This window comes from Dama dama, chromosome 18 (assembly GCF_033118175.1).
Source record: "Dama dama isolate Ldn47 chromosome 18, ASM3311817v1, whole genome shotgun sequence".
Classification (NCBI taxonomy): domain Eukaryota; kingdom Metazoa; phylum Chordata; class Mammalia; order Artiodactyla; family Cervidae; genus Dama; species Dama dama.
Window position 1 is genome coordinate 12,869,843 of NC_083698.1, and position 21,323 is coordinate 12,891,165.

General features: G+C 44.9%; 1 protein-coding gene across 2 annotated transcripts in view; it reads right to left on the minus strand.

The window, feature by feature from the left end:
- SLC25A13 (solute carrier family 25 member 13) overlaps positions 1-20,714 on the minus strand; it is a 227,306-nt gene extending 206,592 nt beyond the window's left edge. For both annotated transcript variants that reach the window (XM_061164932.1, XM_061164931.1), the window contains exon 1: positions 20,565-20,714. In XM_061164932.1, coding sequence (XP_061020915.1) covers positions 20,565-20,579 — 15 coding nt within the window. In that variant the 5' untranslated portion in view covers positions 20,580-20,714. The remainder of the gene's footprint in view (positions 1-20,564) is intronic.
- Between the last annotated feature and the right edge of the window lie 609 nt (positions 20,715-21,323).

Genomic DNA, 21,323 nt, shown 5'->3' on the forward strand with positions numbered 1-21,323 from the left:
AGAAGAGGGCAGCTGAGGATTAGATGGTTAGATAGCATCTCTGACTCAAAAGACATGAGTTTGAGCAAACTCCAGGAGATAGTAGAGGACAGGAGAGCCTGGCGTGCTGCAGCTCATGGGGTCGCAAAGAGTCAGACACAACTTAGCAACTGAACGAAAACAACATCCACATGCAAAATATGATTCTAGACACGGACCTTACACACTTAACAAAAATTAACTCAAAATGGATCACAGACCTAAATGTAAAATTCTTAGAAGATAACATAGGAGAAAACTTAGATGGTCTTGGCATTTGAGGATGATTTTTTGGATATAACACCAAAGGCATTATCCATAAACTGGACTTCATTAAAAGAGATGTTTCTGCTCTGTGAAAGACACTGTCAAGAGAATGTAAAGATAAGCAAACACTGGGATAAAGTATTTGCACAAGAATAGTTAATAAAGAACTGTTACCCAAAATACACAAAGAACTCTCAAAACTCAACAACAAGAAAACAAACTCAATTAAGGTCAAAATATGGGTCAAAGACCTTAACAGACACCTTACCAAAGAAGATATATAGACAGCAAATAAGCATATGAAAAGATGCTCCACATCTTCTGTCATCAGGAAAATACAAATTAAAACAAGAAGACACCACTGTATACCTACTGCTGCTGCTGCTGAGTCGCTTCAGTCGTGTCCGACTCTGTGCGACCCCATAGACGGCAGCCCACCAGGCTCCCCTGTCCCTGGGATTCTCCAGGCAAGAACACTGGAGTGGGTTGCCATTTCCTTCTCCAATGTATGAAAGTGAAAAGTGAAAGTGAAGTCGCTCAGTCGTGTCCGACTCTTAGCTACCCCATGGACTGCAGCCCATCAGGCTCCTCCATCCATGGGGTTTTCCAGGCAAGAGTACTGGAGTGGGGTGCCATTGCCTTCTCTGGTATACCTACTAGAATGGCCAAAATCCGGGATATTTGACAACACCAAATACTGGTGAAGATGTGCAGCAAAAGGAACTCTCACTGTTTGCTAACAAGAATGCAAAATGGTACAGCGACTCTGGAAGCCAGATTGGAGGTTTCTTACAAAACTAACATACTCTTAACATATGAGCCAGTGTTCATGCTGCTTAGTATTCACCCAAAGGTGTTGAAAACTATATCCAGACAAATACCTGAATGGATGGATGTTTAGAGCAGCCCTATTTGTAACTGTCAAAAGTTGGAAGCAACCAAGATGTCTTTCGGTCAGTGAATGGATAATCCAGACAATGGAATATTATTAAGCGCTTTAAAATGAGCTATCAGAACGTGCACAAAACTTAAATGCACATTACTAAGGGAAAGAAGCCAATCCTAAAAGGCTACGTATGTATGATTCCAACTATACGACATTCTCGAACTATGGAGATGGTAAAAAGATCAGCAGTTTACTCACCAGGGGCTGAGAAACAGGGAGGGAAAATAGGCACAGCACAGATTTTCAGAGCAATGAAAAGACTCTGTGTGATGCTAATGAAGGATACATATCACTACAAAATTTGTTCAAGGACTGTTCAACATCAAGAGTCAACTGTAATGTACACCACAGACTTCGAGGGAAAAGGATGTGTCAGTGTAGGTTCACCATCTGTAACAAATGTACCACTCTGATGGGGGATGATGCTAATAGAGGAGAGATTATGCATGCGTGGGGGCAGGAGGTATACAGAAAATCTCTGAACCTTTCTTCAAACTTTGCTATGAACCTAAAACCGCTCCAAAACAAGAATAACAGTAATAATACTAATGTCTATTTTTTAAAAAGATCACGGGTGGCCAGGACCTATCAAAGTGAAACGAATCAGGCAGAGTCGCTAGGCACACATCTGTATAATCCCCCTTTCTTTTCAAAGTCTCCTTGAAGTAGGTTGGATTCTTTTATTTTACAGTTAAGAAAACTGCAAACAAACAGTTGATGGGCCCCAAGCCCCATGCCTTTCCCACGGGTCCACAACCTAAGGCAGTCAAGGGTTAAACCAGGGTTTCTCAACCTTGGCCCTGCTGACATTTTGGGTTGGATCATTCTTCACTTTGGAGGAGGGTCTGGTGCATCGTAGGATGCTGAGCAACATCCCTGGCCTCTAATCATCAGATGCCAGTAGCAACCCCTTCTCCCAGACGTGACAACCAACAGTCTCCAGACGGTACCAGGTTTTCCCCTGGGAGCAAAACTACTCCACCCCCGGGAGAAGCACTGCCTGAGACGGTGCTGCTTCACTTGCTCATGCAAGAAAACCCAGCCACCTCTGGGAAGACCACCATGGACCAGGCCCAGCGCCAGGAATGAAGGGGACAACGCCAAATAACCGGAGACCCCACCCCTCCAGGAGTGGGGGGAGGGGGGCGACGACAAACTTATCAGCAAGTGGCTGGTACAAAGCATGTGATGATACCTGCCACCACAAATTAAGAGTGACGGCAGAACTAAGACCATCACTCTGCTGGGGTCAGGGGTGGTAGAGGTAAAGTCTCGGACTGGGTTGTTTATCACTGGATTACAGCCATTAACACTGACCAGCTAACTTTTACTGGGCCCTTAACTCTAGGCTAGGCATGTCCTAAAGGCTTTACGCCTGATCTTTATGCCTGATCTCACTTAAAGATCACCAAAACTATCTAAAGTGAAGAACCACTAATAGCCCCAGACTTCGCTCACAGACTTAGAAAACAAACTGACAGTTGTCTGGGGGAAGGGGCAGTCAGGGGGTTTGGGATGGACATGTACACACTTGTATATTTCAAATGGATCACCAACAAGGATCTATTGTGCAGCGCAGGGAACTCTGTTCAATGTCATGCGGCAGCCTGGATGGGACGGGAGCTTGGGGGAGAAAGGACACATGTGTACGTGTGGCTGAGTCCCTCTGCTCTCCACCTGAATCTATCACAGCATTGTTAGTCAGCTATACCTCAGTACAGAATAAAAAGTTCAAACAAACAAACAAACATCCCCAGACTCCAGATGACAAAGCTGCGGCATTTAAGACACCTGGTCTTAAATGAGTGGTAGCAAATCACAGAGCAATAATGACGCTAGAGCCCAGGTCGTTTTCACACTAACTATACTATTAATATCTGGAGGATGTGCCAAGAATTTGGCAATCAAAGAGGGGGACTTTAAGCTATCCTTATGAATGGTGCTACTGGACAACACGGTAGCTGAAAGCAATTTAAAATAAAGTCTTTTTGATTTGGCATTATGATACATAAACACCCATGGTTAGGTGGATGGCAGATTTACCTAATGCAGAATGTTATTCTCAGTATTATATGCTGAACTCAGTCTCAATTTTTTTTTAAGGCATCAAGGTTACAGTATAATTAGGAACCAGCTGCAGTTGTAATTACCACTCCCAATATAATGTGTTACATATTAGCAAGTGTCAAATGACTACTGCTCCTTAACTGAATAAAACTGATTGTGCTGTTCTGAAGACTGGGATGTATGTTCTGATGGGGAACAAAGGAATATAAAAAGTATATGACATATTTATAAAGTGCTGAAAGGTTCTACTTAGGAGATCACAGGTTGCAGGAGCCCAGATAATGCCACAGAAAGTTAAAATGGCTTCTGGGAGAGAATAGCTAACTTAATAAATGCAGAGGAAGAGAAAGCAGCAAATCACAGGACAATAGAAAGTTGCTTTCACTAAATAATACCTTACCTGTTCAAATTTCTGCTGCATATCAGCATCATATAATTGAAGAATAGTCAAGAATCCAGCAAGAAGTTAAAAGAAAACCAACAGGAGCCCTCTGCATAGCTGGGATACTCGTCCCAAAGACTGTGCACAATTTCACTGAAGCAAGTCCTCCTCCACCCTGCCCCACGACTTCCAACATGACCCTGGGCACGTGCTCTGGTTCCAAACCCCCTTGGAAGTTCACACTTCTGCAAAGCTTTCTATGTCCAGGTCCAGCTCTAAGCTTTAGAAACATGAGTGCATTAACTGCCCCCTGCAATAACCCAGGAAGGAAAAACAACCTTGGTCCGTTTATAGATGAGGAAACTGAGGTACACAGAGGTACTTGCCCAGAGCCACAATTTGAACTGAGTTCACAATTTCAATCTTTACATTAAAAAGACTTTCAAGTACAGCCGCTATGGAAAACAGTGTGGAGATTCCTTAAAAAACTGGACATAGAACTGCCATATGACCCAGCAATCCCATTTCTGGGCATACACACTGAGGAAACCAGATCTGAAAGAGACACGTGCACCCCAATGTTCATCGCAGCACTGTTTATAATAGCCAGGACATGGAAGCAACCTAGATGCCCATCAGCAGATGAATGGATAAGGAAGCTGTGGTACATATACACCATGGAATATTACTCAGCCATTAAAAAGAATTCATTTGAACCAGTCCTAATGAGATGGATGAAGCTGGAGCCCATTATACAGAGTGAAGTAAGCCAGAAAGATAAAGAACATTACAGCATACTGACACATGTATATGGAATTTAGAAAGGTGATAACGATAACCCTATATGCAGAACAGAAAAAGAGACACAGAAATACAGAACAGACTTCTGAACTTTGTGGGAGAATGTGAGGGTGGGATATTTCAAAAGAACAGCATGTATACTATCTATGGTGAAACAGATCACCAGCCCAGGAGGGATGCACGAGACAAGTGCTCGGGCCTGGTGCACTGGGAAGACCCGGAGGAATCGGGTGGAGAGGGAGGTGGGAGGGGGGATCGGGATTGGGAATACATGTAAATCCATGGCTGATTCATATCAATGTATGACAAAACCCACTGGAAAAAAATAATAATTAAAAAAAAAAAGAAAAGCACTTTAATAAACTACCTGTTTATTTAATTTTAAAAAATAAAAAAAAATAAAAAGACTTTCAAAAGGAAGAGAGAACACGAGATTAAGCAGAGAACCTGGAGGGTAAACAAAATTAGGTCACATCAACCAACTGCAATCCTGGGCCTCATTTAGATGACCATTCGTAAAACAATTTTAAAAATTGTGAGATGATAGTGATGGTTTAGTCACTCAGTCGTGTCTGACTCCTTGTGATCCCATGGACTGTAGCCCGCCAGGCTCCCCTGTCCATGGGATTCTCCAGGCCAGAATACTGGAGTGGGTTGCCATTTCCTTCTCCAAGATGATAGTGGAAATGTGTAAAATGTATACAGAATAGATATTTGATCATACTGAAGAGGCACTGTTTTTTTTTTTTTTTTTTTTTGACATGACAATGATATTTCAGTTGTGCTTTAGAAAAATCTGTTTTGGAGATAAAGCATAATATTTACAGGTATGATGTCAGGGGTTCGCTTTGAAAAAATCAGGAGGATGGGAAGACAAGAGAGGGTGTGGTATAAATTAACAACATCATCCATAAATTGATAACTTCTGAAAGTGGCTAGAAAGGGACATAAGAGTTTGTTACGCTGTTCTAATTTCCTATGGAAATTTTCCATTAGGAGACATGCTTTTAAAAAGGGTATTTTTTTTTTTTTTTAAGTTTTAAGTCAAATGCCAGTTCCTCCTGGAAGATTTTCTAACCAGATTTCCCACATAGAATGCTATTTGCCCCTATTTTATGGACTTTGCAAATGAATGTTTAAATTTTGATTCTCTTGCTAACCAGCAATGTGACATACTGTTTTTCTCATCTGTTACCAAGAGAGAATGAGAATCAGGACTGAATGAAAGTAGCATAACCTGGGACAGAATCCAGCAGTTCCCTGCTTCCCAGCTATGTGCAACCTTTCTGTATTCACAGCGGCCCCGCTGACGGAGGCATCGGTGGACAGCTGAGCCCTAATGCAAGGCTCTCTTGGCTTTTGGAACGAATCAGAGTCTGAGCCAGCAGAGTGTCTGGGCTGACCTGGCAGCAGGTCACACTGGCTGATGATGTGGCGCTAATGGGAGTTCATGACCTTGTGGGATGGAACAGCAACAGAAATTATACCGGCTCCCTACCTTCCATCTGATATCAAACACGAGTGGTTTCTTGTGTAATACTAAAAGGGAAAGCTGTGTTTAAACATGACAGACGACCCAGAATGCAAGAGCCATACAGGAAAAGATTAATGGCTCCTCTGTCCGTGGAATTCTCCAGGCAAGAATTCTGGAGTGGCTGGCCATTCCCTTCTCCAGGGGATCTTCCCAACCCAAGGATCGAACCTGGGTCTCGTGCATTGCAGGCAGATTCTTTACCATCAGAGCCATCAGGGAAGCCCAAACATGTAACATACAAGGTTGTAAAAGTTGAAAATGTGTATGAGCCAGTTAAACATCAAACAATTGCAAAAATAAATATATAAATAATGTGTAATAGGACAAAAGGCCAAAGTTCTTAATTTAAAAGCGCTCTTGGACCAAGTCAATATGAGAAGGCAAATAACCCAATGGAAAAGTGGGCAAAGGTCAAGACCAGGATCTTCTTAAACTGCAGGTGGACACCAAACATAGACTAACAGAAAGCTCCAAGAACCACCATTAGAAAACCAGGGGCTGAGCTAACTACCTTTTATTTCTGGATCTGGATTCCTGTCTCAGTTCACAATGGAAAGAAAGTGGAATCCTGAAATGCAGAGTCAAATCAACCTGCAATAACATAAGCGCGTGGGATCTCCTTGGTGGTCCAGTGGTTGGGATTCAGCCTGCCAATGCAGGAGACATGGGTTTGATCCCTGGTCCAGGAAGATCCCACAAGCCATAGAGCAGCTAAGCAGGTGTGCCACAACTACTGATGCCCATGCGCCCAAGAGTCCATGCTCCACAACAAGAGAAGTCAATGAGAGGCCCACTCACTTCAGCTAAAGAAAGCTCGCATGCAGTAACAAAGACCCAGAGCCAACCATAAAAAAATTAGTGTGTGAAGATTCACAAGGAATGAAAGTCCTTGCCAGGGGGCCTGGCAGAGTCAGATAAGAGAGCTGACACATCACCAGCCTTCCTGGTCAAACCACTTGCAGGACCCAATATGCTACTGGGAGCAGCTGGTCTGAAACAGCAGCAATGGACATCTGGTTTGGACCTGCTGAAACTGTCTCCCTTTAATCCAGCCAGACCTTCTTAGTCACAAGAAAGCACATTTCTCCAGGAGCCTCCTTCCGAAGCAGCTACTTTGTAGTCATGGAGATTCATCCACCTTGAATGGCCAGATCCCTGCCGGGGTTTACTAAGCAGCTATCATTCCCCATCATGTGCGCTCTTGGAGGTGACTCACACACAATCCTCAAGTATTCCAAGTTAGTATTTTTTGTTTGTTTGTTCAGTGACGGATGGCTTGAGAAAAATGGTTTATTAGGGAAAGTTTCTGACAAACCACACACATGCAACAGAAGAATCTCCTGCCCCCTTTCATTTTGCCATGGGTGGCACCCCCAAGTAGATGAGCAATTCAACAAACGGTGTCTGAATGTTATGGAACATGTACTGTGAGGGTCCAGCTCTCGGCTTAAAATCTAGTGGAAAACATAAAGTATAAGAAACAAAACTAGGACCATTTTCCTTCAGAACATCATTATCACTCTCTCTCCCAAGGCAATTTAAAAATTTAATATCATCTGTTATGGCTGAACTGTGTTCCCCCTGCCCCCCCACCGCCAAATTCATATGTTGAAGCCTTAACCCCCAGGACCTCAGAATATACCTGTATTTGGAGATAGGATACTCAAAGTAGTAATTAAGGTAACCTGAGGTCATTAAAGTAGGCCTTAATCCATTAAGACTGGTGTCCTTACAAGAAGAAGAAATGAGGACACAGACACAGAGGAAAGACCACGTCAAGACACAAGGAGACAAAGGCCATCCATGAGCCAAGGAGGGGGGCCTCAGAAGAAACCAGCCCTGCCTACACCTTGGTCTTGGACTCCCAGCCTGTAGGTTTGTGGGAAAATAAACTTCTGTTGTTTAGGCCACTCAGCCTGCGGTACTTTGTTATGGCAGCCCCAGCCAACTAATACAGTATCACTGAATGTAAACTCCTTATTCAAATGGCTCCAACAGGGCCATTCTTTTATTTGTTTTGGATCCAGTTTCAAACACTGCATTTGGTTGTTATGTCTGTTTGGGAGCCTCCTTTATTCGAGCCTTTTCATTCATAAGACTGGCATTTTTAAAGTCAGACCAGAGGTCTTACGAAATGTCCTACTTTCTGGGTATGTATAATTGTTTCCTCATGATTAGATTCACACACCACACTTTGGCAGGAAATCTCTAAAGGTCACGTTGTGTATTTTCCATCACATCACACCAGCGGGTAGCTCCACGCTAGCTTCTCCCTCTTCCCAGTAATGTTAAATTGGATCACAGATGGAGGCCAAGTCCTCTGTTGTAAAGGTATCTTTTCCCCTTTGTAGTTGGTAAGTAATTTATAAGGAAATACTCTTCCCTAGTGGTTCAGATGGTAAAGAATCTGCCTATAATGCAGGAGACCCAGGGTCCATCCCTGGGTTGGAAAGATCCCCTGGAAAAGGGAATGACTACCACTCCAGTATTCTGGCCTGGAGAATTCCATGGACCGAGGAGCCTGGCGGGCTACACAGTTCATGGGGTCAGACACAACTGAGTGACTAACTCTTTCACTCTGAGATACAGAGGATTCCAACAATCTTTTACTGAAGATTTTAGCATCCACTGAGGACACTTGCCTGAATCAATTATTACCTGCAGGTTGCCAAACAATTTTTTTTTCTAGTTCTATCATAACTTCTACTTTATTAGTTGGCATTGTTCAGAAAATAAGAACTTCACCTCCCCACCTCCATCTCACTTTGACTCTTCTTGAGGAAGAATAATTGTCATGGAATGATGGGCCTTTTTAAAAAGTCAGTATGCTACAATCCATTTTCAACTGATTTGTTTTTATAGTTATAAAACATCCATAAAAATTAACATTTTAGGTGTACAATTCAGTGGCAATGAGTACATTCACAATGTACAATCGTCAGCATATCCATTTCATCATCCCGAACACAAACTCCATACCCCTTAATTAATATCCAATTGATTTTAGTAGCCACCATTTGTTTTAGCTGTGAGACACACTCATTGTACTATACATGATGTGTACATATATATACGTGTACACAAACACACAGGCACACGTGTGTGTGTTTAGAAGATGAAAAAACACAATGCACCAGAAAGAATAAGTGTGAATATTAAAACCTAGCCAACTAAAAGAAACCATTATGCAAAATGCTGGTGGATCAGGAAGGCAGTATCCAAACCCACTCACCAAACATAACAACGGAGGAATAACCAGGAATTATGTGCCTCCTGATGTGTGTATCCAATACCAAGGGTCCAGTAACCTGAGAGAGACAGCCAGCAACCACCTAGGAAGTATTCTAGCCAAAAGCAAAAAATAAAAATAAATAAAACCTTAAATTCAATCAAGCGTCCACATCTAACTATCAATTGTCAGGAACACTGGGGACAAAGGAACACTGGGGCGGGGAGGGCGGGGCAGGGTTCGGTCAGCAAAGTCCAAACTGTGGGAAACTATAGGAAAGATGACCCAAGTCACTCATCAAATAAACTGCAAGCAGGCACACAAAAAGATGGGGAGCCAAACCTATAGACTCACAAGAGTTAAAAGACATATCAACCAAATGCCATGTGCAGGCTGTGTCTGAATCTTGGTCGGGACAAACCAACTGTGAAAACTAGAGCATGGGTTTTAACATCCTTACAGACACTTCAAGGAAAGAGAAAACACAATTAAGACCGCTTTTCCCTAAAACTGAAGGAAAGAACTAAAAAAAAACAAAAAAAACAAAATCTGCCCACCAATGTAGAAGGAGGACAAGGAACATTCCTGCTTCTGACTGAGCTCTAAATTAAACCAACAAACAGGCTCCCCCGCCCCCTTTTTTTTCCTGCTACACTGTTGCCACAGCTTTATGGCAGGGAATCTGAACAGGGGTTGGACATGTCCCATTTATAATACAAACCGCTGTGAAGGGTATGAGAAGGGAATGAGCATGAGCTAACACTGGAAAAGTCAGACAAGGGCCAAGACCCAGGAGGCAGAATCTGGCTAACGAGACTGCGTTTCTATTCTCAGGACATAATGAAGCCACCCTGTGCAGCCAGGTAAACTCAAGAGGGCCAGGCAGTGCAGTCGCTATGTGCCTTGAGAGGCCAGGCTGCCTGTGTGCAAGCCACAGCTCTGAGCTTGAAAGCTGTGTGACCTGGGGCAACTCACTGAACCTCTCTGTGCCTCGAGACTTCACCGTTCTGCACAGATGAGCTGCCCCACGGGGCAATGGAGACAATAATGGCACTCCCATGCCGGGGACTGCTCTGCAGACTACATGACTTCACACACGAAGTGCCTACAACAGTGTTTGGCTTTGGTCAGCTGCTGTTGTCACTGCTATTTGCACGACCCTTCTGAACCTAACCTTTCTCAGATGAGGTAACACCTTCCCTATTCCCTATCATCTTGTAGATGATAAAGATCAAATAATGAAGCTTAGGTCTTCACATTATTTGGTCATTTTAATCTCTGTAGACTGTGAGGTCCTGAAAACAAGTCCAATAGCTTACTCGTTTAGCGAAACCCAGCAATCAGTATAGGAGATGGCATATAGCTGCAATCAATAACACACTTGAATGCATTTTAAAAAAACTGTCAAGCACTGTACCCATGAACACAGGACTGCTCTCAACATGGATACATGAGCCAATTTTAGAAACTTCCTTGACAGTTTCAGGCACTCCAGAGTGGAGAGAAAATGCAGGGAAGAGACCAAAGGCAAAATCAGCTTAGAGCTAAGGCAGTGCTGGAGCTAAAAAGGAATGAGGATCTGAAGCTAAAAAATGGAGGAGATGAGACACACCTGCTCCAGGGACCCAGAAAGGTCTAACTGACCCATCTCTTTGCCCGTGTCCAGGTTCCCACCAGTGGAGTCTCTCCCAGCTGCCCACAAAGGTACTGAGTGAACCAACCAGAAACTTGAACTAGTAGGAAAGCTGAACTGCAGCTACAGGTGAGGAGTGATCAAGAAGATGAATTCAATTCTAATAAACAGAGTCTGGAATATCTCTGAGACAGACAAGTTGAGATTTCCAACAAAAAGCCAAAAACGCAAGGCTGGTGCTTGAGAGAGCTGCCGTGGAACATCAGTTGTCAGGTGGAGGCCTGGGGGACACCAGCATTTCAGAGTGGGGGAGTCAAGGGGAGCAGAAGGACAAAAAGAAGCTGGCCAAGGAGAAGGGACCTAAGGGGCCAACCAGGAGAGGGCACGTCATGAAAGCTGACAGAAGGCGTCCCAGGAAGGAAAGAGCAGGTCACGATCCTGTGAGGTCACAAATAAAGGAGAACATGCCAACAGTTTCAGAACAGAGATCACTGGTGACTCTTAGAAGAGAATGTCAAAAATAGAATGGGCATAAATTTCTTTTCAAGGACTTTAAGTACAAGTAGGCAGCAAAGAAATGGAGAAGGTTATAACCCTTAAATAGGCTTCCCTGGTGGCTCAGATGGTCAAGAATTCAATGTAGAAGACCTGGTTTCAATCCCTGGGTTGGGAAGATCTCCTGGAGGAGGAAATGGCAACCCACTTCAGTATGCTTGCCTGGGAAATCCTACAGTCCATGGGGTTGCAAAGAGTCGGACACCACTGAGCGGCTTTTACTGACTGATTGGCTGATAACCTTTAAATAATAAATCAGAGACGTGTTCTAAAATAATACACTGGCACCAGTGGAATCAAAATTAGCCCAAAGAACCCAAAATTTTATACTGGGTTTTATCACTATGGATTTAATTCTGCAAAAATTGCATTGATTTACAACCAAATGGAAAGACACTGTACCCTTAGTTCAGTTTAATCTGTTTAGTTCAGTTTAATCTGTTTAATCACACAGTGACAAGAGTTCCAGACCTGGGAGCTATTTAAAATGCAGATCCTGAAGCCACAGAGTCTTTGTCCCTGGGATGAGTGTGTAGATGCTGCAATTCTAACACGCTCCTGCGTAAAACCAATGCTCCTCATCCTTGGACCATAAACTTCCAATTGCCAGGCTCCAGGAAGACCACTAAAGAGAATTTGGTTATTGAAGCAGACAGACTGCCTAGCCACTACTAGATGACTACTTAGTAAACCATGAGCTTAAGGAAGCACACCATCTTCTGTGCAAGTAGGTCAAATATACCTGTTCATGTGCTCAGTCAGTTGTGTCTGACTCTTTCCAACCCCATGGGCTGTAATCCACCAGGCTCTTCTGTCCATGGGATTTCCCAGGCAAGAACACTATAAAGGGTTGCCATTTCCTTCTCCAGGGTATCTTCCCAACCCAGGGATTGAACCCAGGTCTCTTGCATTGGCAGGGGGATTCTTTGGAAGACCCAAGTAATATCTGTGAATACGTCCCCAGTTTTCAGTTAGGTGGAAATGTCCCACAGTCTCCAGCAGATATTACTTCGCAGTTCTACAGCAGCTCATAGTCCTCAAATGCTTTCCCACATTATATTTCATTTGCTCATCACAGGCCCTGTTTTCCACAGGGGGGACCCTGAACCCCAGAGAAGTCAGGCTTTATGTTCTCACCATCAGTCGAAGCACTGGACTTGTAACCTAGGTTTTCCTGCCTTCCAGTCCAAAGCTCTCTCACTCAACCAGAGCTACTGATTAAAAAAAGTTCTTGATGCTTTTCCCACATGAGAAAGTGGTGCTGACTGAGCAGCTGGGGCTTCTCCGCATCTCAGACTACAACCGTGCCCGGGGTCGGACAGATACAAATCATGTCAGACTCAAGAAAAACTACTAAATGTGCACTTAGGTCTAAAAACCCCGTTCAAATCAGACTTATGACAAGGTTCAGGATATGCGTCCTCAAAATGTGGTGCATTCAGTATCTCAAGCTGAAGGAGTTTCAGAAAACAGCAGAAAGGGGAAGGTCGCTCTGACCGTCCTCCCAACCCCACCTTCTTTCCTGAAACAGGTCATAAACTCCCCTGCAGAGAGGACCATCCCCGTGCCAGGAGGAGGGAAGACAATCTCCTCACCAAAGATGGGCAAGTTAGGGCTGAGAAATGCACACAGACAACCCTTGTTAAACTCGCCCTTATCTTCCCAGTTACTTCTTCACCATTTCCTACCCCGAGCACAAACCCCTTTGTCTTGTCACCTCTTTACAAATTTATTTTTCCCTGTCCAAAAGATTTTAAAGCTTCCTACTCTGGTCACTTTCACTTCTTGTGCAGGTTCTCAGGTACACACAAAAATTCAACAAAATGTGTATGCTTTGTTTTTGGTTCATCTGTCCTTGTCACTTTGATTTTTAGTTCCAGCCAGGAACCCTAACAGAATGGAGGGAAACTTTCTCTTCCCCTAGACTTACTTAGACAATTTTCTTACAAATTGTACCATCTTATGCAAAAGATATTTTACCATAAAACAGTAAGTGGATCTTGAAATATCTGACTTTCATATCAAGTCAACAGGTTTCAGGGAAAACATGTGGAAACTGTGAGTACATGTGGAAATCAAGACAAAGCTACTAGCCTAATAGCAGTCATTAAATAGAGTGGTTTATTTAGGTTGAATTGCTAAGAATTTCAACACTGCCAACTTTGCTATGTTGTCAGCACCTAAAGTCAAAGGGAACCATCCAGGCCTATTTTCACTCATGCAACCACACAGCAAACTTCCAAAGGAAATGGTAAGCATGAGTACTCTTATCTTTTAAACGTTTCCAAACAACAAACTAGACCACCACTCTACAAGTTAGTCACTGGGGATAATTCTGAGCTAGGAGACCAGAGCCACCATTGATGGGGTCGACTTGACCCAACAAGAGGGTCTGGTAAAATGGGCATGAAAAACAGGGTTTGCTCAGTTGCTATTCAGTACTGTGCCAAGGGAATTACATCACTGTGATGAGGGCATGTCCTCCTTACTCCCAAGAAGCAAGAACACCAGCAGGTTCGCACATGCCTCTGTTCCGAGACCCATCCAAAGGCATCCAAGAAAACACGGCGGGAAGGATAGGCGCTTATGAGGCAGCAAATGCCAAGCAGGGGGAGTAGGACTGGACCATGCTCCGCAGACATAAGCCTCACGGACAGTGGGAAACCCAGGAAGGAATGCTTCCATGTAACTCAACAAAAGCAGAGGCTGCTCCCAGGACAAAAGGTCAAAGAGGCAGGAGGAGTCAAGAGTTCCTCCAGCAACATAACAAAAGAACTCGATATCCAAGAAGACCGGCTGGATTTTCTTACCCTGCACACTGGCTTTCAACACTTCCCACCCCTCTCCTCACCCTCTCTATATGCTAAACAACACTTGTAAAGCCCTGTGACCCAACACGGACAACACGTGGGCACCCAACTAGGTCAGCCACAGAAAAGGCTGCAAGACCAGCCTTACAGTCCTCTATGACATTTCCCCTACAAGCAGCTACACTGATAAAGCAAGCCACCAAGACTTCAGCAGAGACAAAAGCTTTCCACCAGTTTGGTGATAAAACCTATATTCTAGGATAATTACAAACTATATAAACTTGATGCCTAAGCACGAAGGTGAAATGGGGCAGGACTGCAAAGAGCTTGTCAAGAAAGAACTTGTAGGGATCCCCGTATATCCCTCCTCTGAAATGACATACTAGGGATTAGGGATTTACATTTCTCACTGCATTCCTTCCTTATTCCAAGGAACCACCAGAGGATCGACTGAAGCAAAGAGCAGGAAAAACAGCCTAGAGCTGTGGCTGGCAACCTCAGAAGCACATCTGATTCACTTGGAGAGCATTCAAAAACCTTGGGGTTCAGGCCACACCTAAGTCCAACTGAATCAGAACCTCTAGGTGAGACCCAGGGACCAGCACTGTTATCCCCATACAGAGGACGACAATGTACTGGGACAATGTACTGGGACCCCGGTCTACAACAGTGCAAAAAGCAAAGGAGTTTCAATTACAGGACCAATCACAGCCCTTCCTAGGACTCCATTTCTTCATCTGGTAGAGAGAACGCATTCTATAGATACAAACCACTGGATTGGGAAGATACATAAGTCCATAATTGTTAGTATGTGAATTCTCAGATGCAAATGGAACTCTTTTTAAGGCCTAAGAAGGTGAGGCAGAGACTCTGAACACAGAATGCAAGGTTTCAAATCCAAGCTGCAGTGCTTATTCTCTCTACAAAAGGGAACAGGATTAATGAAGGGAGGGGTAAGGAACGCTGTGTTATGTAAACCCAAGGCCAATCCAGCGCCATCAATTTAAAAAACCCTAAATCCAAACATCGGTGGAAGCACAGACAGAAACTTACCAGCATCATGGCAGCATAAAAACAACTCACACATTCTTTCCTTCCTGCCCAGCACAAAAACTGGTCTGTTTTATCATAACAGTATCATACCACCAAATACCGAGCAGTTTTTACCATAAGGAAAAGAAAACCTTCAACCTGAAGAATATCCTTAATAAACTCAATCACAGTTTATCCTCAATAACCAGTCTTGGAAGAAGGTGTTACTATTGATGAGAAGCATGAAAAACACGGAGGCCAAATATATAGCCCAAGTCCTAACTAGTGAACAATGGATTAAAATTTCTACCTGGTCAATGAAGAGGTGATAGCCGCACAACTCCGTGAACACGCAAAACACCACTGACACGTACACTTTAAACGGGTGATTGTACGGCCTATGACCTATGTCTCAGCAAAGCTGTTTTTAAAAAAGGCACATGACAGTTTCCGACCTGTGCAATCTTGTTCAAAAGCCACTTAAAAATCAAGCATATGTGTGTGCATGCATGCTAACTCATTTCAGTCATGTCCGACTCTTTGCAACTGGACTGTAGCCCGCCAGGCTCCTCTGTCCATGGGATTCTCCAGGCAAGAATGCTGGAGTGGGTTTCCATGCCCTCCTCTCGGGGATCTTCCCAACACAGGTATCGAACCCCCATCTTTTTTGTCTCCTGCCTTGGCAGGCGGGTTCTTTACCACTAGCACCACCTGGGAAACCCATCAAGCATATACGGAGTGCCAATGCATTCTATAGATACAAACCACTGGATTGGGAAGACACATAAGTCCATAATTGTTAGTATGTGAATTCTCATATGCAAATGGAACTCTTTTTAAGGCCTAAGAAGGTGAGGCAGAGGCTCTGAGCACAGAATGCAAGGTTTCAAATCCAAGCTGCAGTGCTTATTCTCTCTACAACCATGAGGAAACTACTTAACCTCTCTGCAACTCAGTTTTCTCACCTGTAAAATGAGGACAAAAGCAGACCACAGCTACTGCTTGGTATTATGAAGAATAATGGAATTATTATTTGTAAAGTGCTTGGGAAAGTGCCTGGCACACAGTAAGCACTGTGGAAGTGGTTCTCAAAACTAAAAGTCTGGTTTACAGTTACAAGACCAAAACAAAAGTCTGAAGAAAAAAGAGGCATCTAATTTCCCCTCCCAAGTCATCTCCGCTGCCCATAAACTCTACTCTCCAGTATGCTAAACTACCAGGCAGACAATCTGGTGGACAGGCTAAGAGCACAGACTCTGGAGTCAGGCTGGCTGATCTGAACCCCAGCTCCTTTTTAATTCTCAGGTCTTAGGCCACTTATATCACCCCTTGGTGTCCAGAGTGTTCGTCTATAAACCAGAAATGATAGTTTATAACTCATATAAGAATATTAAAGGTCTTTAACCATTTTATTAATGCTTATATAATAGGTCTTGTGCTTAGTCACTCAGTCGTGTCTGACTCATTGCAACCTCGTGGACTATAGCCCTCCTGGCTCCTCTGTCCAAGGGATTCTCCAGGCAAGAATACTGGAGTGGGTTGCCATGCCCTCCTCCAGGGGATCTTCCCAACCCAGGGATTGAACCCAGCTCTCCCGCACTGCAGGCGGATTCTTTACCAGTTGAGACACCAGGGAAGCCCAAGAATATTGGAGTTGGTAGCCTATCTCTTCTCCAGGGGATCCTCCCAAGGAATTGAACAGGGGTCTCCTGCATTGCAGGCGGATTCTCTACCAGCTGAGCTACCAGAGAAGCCCATTAATGCTTATTAGTAACAGTCTTGTTAATGCTTGTTATTGTCTTATTGACTCATTTAATAATGCTTTTCTACTTTTTTTTTTTTTTTTTTACTTTTTTCTTAATAATGCTTTTCATTATTACCTCACTTAATACTGAATCTTGGGCTTCTCTTGTGGTTAAGAATCCAACCTGCCAATGCAGGAGACACTGGTACCATCCCTGGTGCAGAAATCTTACACATCTCACAGCAACTAAGCCCTCGCGCCACAACTAAAACCAACATGCCCTAGCGCCCATGCCCTGCAACAAGAGAAGCCAGTGCAGTGAGAAGCCCATGCACCTCGAAGAGGAGCCCCCGTTCACGGCAACTAGAGAAAGCCCAAGTGCAGCAACAAAGACCCTGTACAGACAAAAATAAATAATGAATTTTTTTTTTTTTAAAGAACTGAATCTCACATCTAGTAAACGGTGTCAGCTACTCTATTTATTTTATTACCTGTTATCCCCTAAATGCAGCAGGTGCGCTCACTTCTCTTTCAGCTGCTGTTTCCCGTCCCTGATGTGATCTTCCCTCTTCCTCCAACCACTCCTTCTGAACCACCACTACCTTGGAGAAGACCTCCCCTCTCCACCCCCTACCCTGGAGGGAAACAGGCTCCTTCTATGATGCTCCTATTAACTCTTGTTATGGCACTATTCTTACTTGGGCCAATAACCAAAAAAATTAAGAATAAGTAAGTGGTAAGGAGATCAACAAATTGCTAGGTGTGGCTAAATTCACCCAGAAAATATCAAATTTGCTTAAATATTCAAATGATTCACCACCGTAGTAGTGCTGGAATTCACCTACAAGTATTGAGTTTCAGATTCTGGGCCCAATTTCTTAGACACTCCATTGAGATGAGATTCTCTCCCTAGTCAGGCTCCTCAAGTTTTAAGAGGGGATGTCAACCCTATCCCTAGATAAGATTGCTGAGTCTATGGATTTGTGCTCAATATGGAGTATCTGTGTTCCACAAGAAAGCAAAGAGCATGGCCTTTAACTCAGGCTTCACAGCACTGCCTAGTAGTGAACAAAATCAGGGAGCGTCCAAAGGTAATAAGTAAGGGGCATTCCTGGACTATCGTGGACCAGCACAGCTCATCTGGAGGCCTTTGAAGACTTCATTTAGGCCTCCCTAGTGGCTCAGATGGTAAAGAGTCTGCCTGCAATGCACGAGACCCAGGTTCGATGCCTGGGTTGGGAAGATCTCCTGGAGAAGGGAATGGCAACCCACTCCAGTATTCTTGCCTGGAGAATCCCATGACAGAGGAGCCTGGCAGGCTACAGTCCATGGCGTTGCAGAGTCAGAAACGACTGAGCGACTCACACACACAACACAAAGACTACATTTACTGCACCGCCCTTGCGCTAGAATGAGAGACACTATAAGAAATGGCCTTATGGGATCCACACACTTGCATCTGTGGTTATGAGGTAGTTATGAACACAGTTTGCACACTGCTTATAAAAAGAGATGGGGAGAAACTGCCTCAGAGAGCAGAAAAAGAGGACCTCTCTCCCAAATAACTGACCTCACTTCCTCTTTGTTTTGGCTGCTAGAAGGTTCAGTCGCCTCTAGCAAGTACCTACATCCTTACTGTCCCTTAACCTTAGTCCTTGCTTCATCTTACTTTGCCTTCTTTCTGTTTTTCTCATCTACTCTGACTTGATTTTGACATGTCTTGTTGGTTTATAAATATATGTATATATGATGTCAGCCATAAGAAATCCTGGAAAGAGGCAAGTTTAGATGAATAAATAAATAAAAACACAAGTTCCCAAAGAGTAAAAATGAAATGTCTCATTTCCCTGACTCGCACTACTTGGCTAAAATTCAACTGCCCTTATTGATATGATGTGACAGTTTAATAAAAATACAACCCAAAAGTTAAGCCTGTTTCCAGGTCATTTATTTAATTTCATACTAGTTAATCAGTATTATACTCCACTTACATGCCTACTCCTCCATTTAAGTTCCTCACTCTATCTCCAAATTAAGTAAAATTATTTAATTCATCTACAGATGTAAAAATAGTAAAGTTTGGGTATCTACTCCCACCCACTCTCCTGAAAGAAGTCACCTGAAGGGAACATAATTGTTCCCTTGTACTCTGATTGCATGTAAATTTAATGCAAAGAAAAGGTCACAAGTTGTTAGGTTGGAAAGGGGTAAATGTAGGCTCCAAAAATGAATTCCAGTGATTCTCAGAGAATCTGCCTAAAACAGTTGTATATGAACATGTGTCTGCTCATGTATACTCACAGTGCCCTTCTTAGGATGGAACCTGGAGTAATTACAGAAAAGAAAAGGGCCACATAGGCCACATACTCTAGAAACACCGAAAAACCTGCAGATTTTGGGAGGCCTGGAGAAACTTAAGTCATGGAACAGCATTTAAATATATTTGTCTGCTTACAATTTCCATTGCAAATGTGATTAGTTTGCACGAATAAATAGGAATATGATGTGTTGGCCATGTTTTCCTCTTGAGGGTTATCACAGAGTTTTGATTAAGGACAAATGTCTGAAATGTTGGGTATATTTAAGTTCACGACACTTAAAATGAGCTAGGAAGTTGTATAGGCTTGATTAAAGGGCTGCCTTCATGAACTTAAAATTAAAAGCAATAAATTCCAATGAGTCAAGTGATTGGGACTAAATATGGTATTCTGCCAAAAAAAGTTGAAATGGAGTCCAAAGAGACTGAAATGGTGCCCAGGTTTCAAGAAACGGTGAAAGAGGAAAGGTCAAGCTGTCGGAGCTGCCTTTCCTCTGGGCTAGTGAATGAGTCCCATTACGCAGAACTCCTTTTAAGTAGAACTTCACAGGAGTTACAGGCTCCCAGGACAATCTGTTTTGTCATTTCTATAAAGAAGCCTCTCAAACGCTCAGAGGCCGGTGTGTTAAGTGTTGTCAGATGCTCAGAGCAGAGAGAAGGATGAGAAGTGGGGGCGTGGGGCGGGGAGGTACTCTGGAGTTTTTACGCACACGCGCGCTGGCCAGCTCCAACAGTCTCCAGAACGGAAGTCAAGGTGACTTCCCCACCCGCGGGAGGGCGGAGCCTTTGAAACCTAATAGGATCAGGCTTTGGCGCCGGCGGTGGCCCCGGGAAGCAGCTCCGGTCAACAGCAACCGGGGTCACGAGCAGGAGCGCGCTGGGGTGGCCGAGGGGACCTGCTGACCCAGAGCCCTCTCCCACCCCAGGACGCCATCGCGCCCGCTCCTCTTCACCGGCCTTGGCTCAGCCCGCCGCGCGCCCGCCGGGCACCCACTCCCAGTCCCGGCCAAGTGGGAGGGTCCAGCCGGCAAAGTTTCCGCTGCAAGGTCGGGCCCCCGGGCCCTGGGCCCCGCAATCGCCGCTTGTGTGGCCCAGGAGGGACGGCTACCTCCCTCCTCCCGCTGCTGCAAGGTGGAACAGCCGCCGCGCGCCTCTTTCTGTTTCCTTTCTCTGTTGCACCAACCGAGCACGTGAACCAGGGCCCCTCGCGGCCCCCGGCCGACGCTTACCTTGGCGGCCGCCATGCTTCGCCCTGGGTGCCGGCAGCTGCGGGCTGCAGGACGCTCTCACTGCTCGCCGGCGCTGCGGACCTGGGCAGCTCACTTCCCGTCCCGACGGCGGCGAGGGCGGCGGTACAGCCCGGCAGCGTGCGCGCCCGGCCTGCCTCCCCACGCCCTCCTGCCGGCGCGGGTCATGCGGGCGCCGCCAGCCCATTGGCTGGGCCTGGCCGGGGCCGCCGGGGCGCGCGTGATCCGGACGGCCTCTGCCCTGCTGCGGGGCGGGCCCGGGTCTGGGGGCGGTGGACTGGCCCCGCGCACGTGACCCCGGCTGCGCTGTCCAGCTGACCTCTGCAGCGGGGGCGGCAGGCGGTGGCGGGGTTCACGACCGTCTTTTGGGAGCAGGTGGCCTCGCGAGGGAAGCTGTTGGCTTCGGCTGCTCCCGGGGCTGCTCCAGGGCCTTCAGACCCACAGGCGGGGCACGCAGCTGGGGAAGTTGAGAACGACCCTAGGTCCCAGGTTTATCCAAGTGTTCCCTGTAGGTTCCCTTTCAGAGGGGCTCCGCTCTGGGGTGGGAGGCGGGGGGCGTCATTTAAGAGATCCCAGATCCCGAAGCATTGACTAGTCGATGGGAAATAGAAAAGTAACGTCTCTGGCAAGCCTAGTTTTAGGTTAAATCTAGCTAAGTTGATCTACCAAACAGCTGTATGTATAAGTACAGAACTTATACGTGCTAGGGCCACATCATTTCCCCCGTAGATAGTAGGGTGG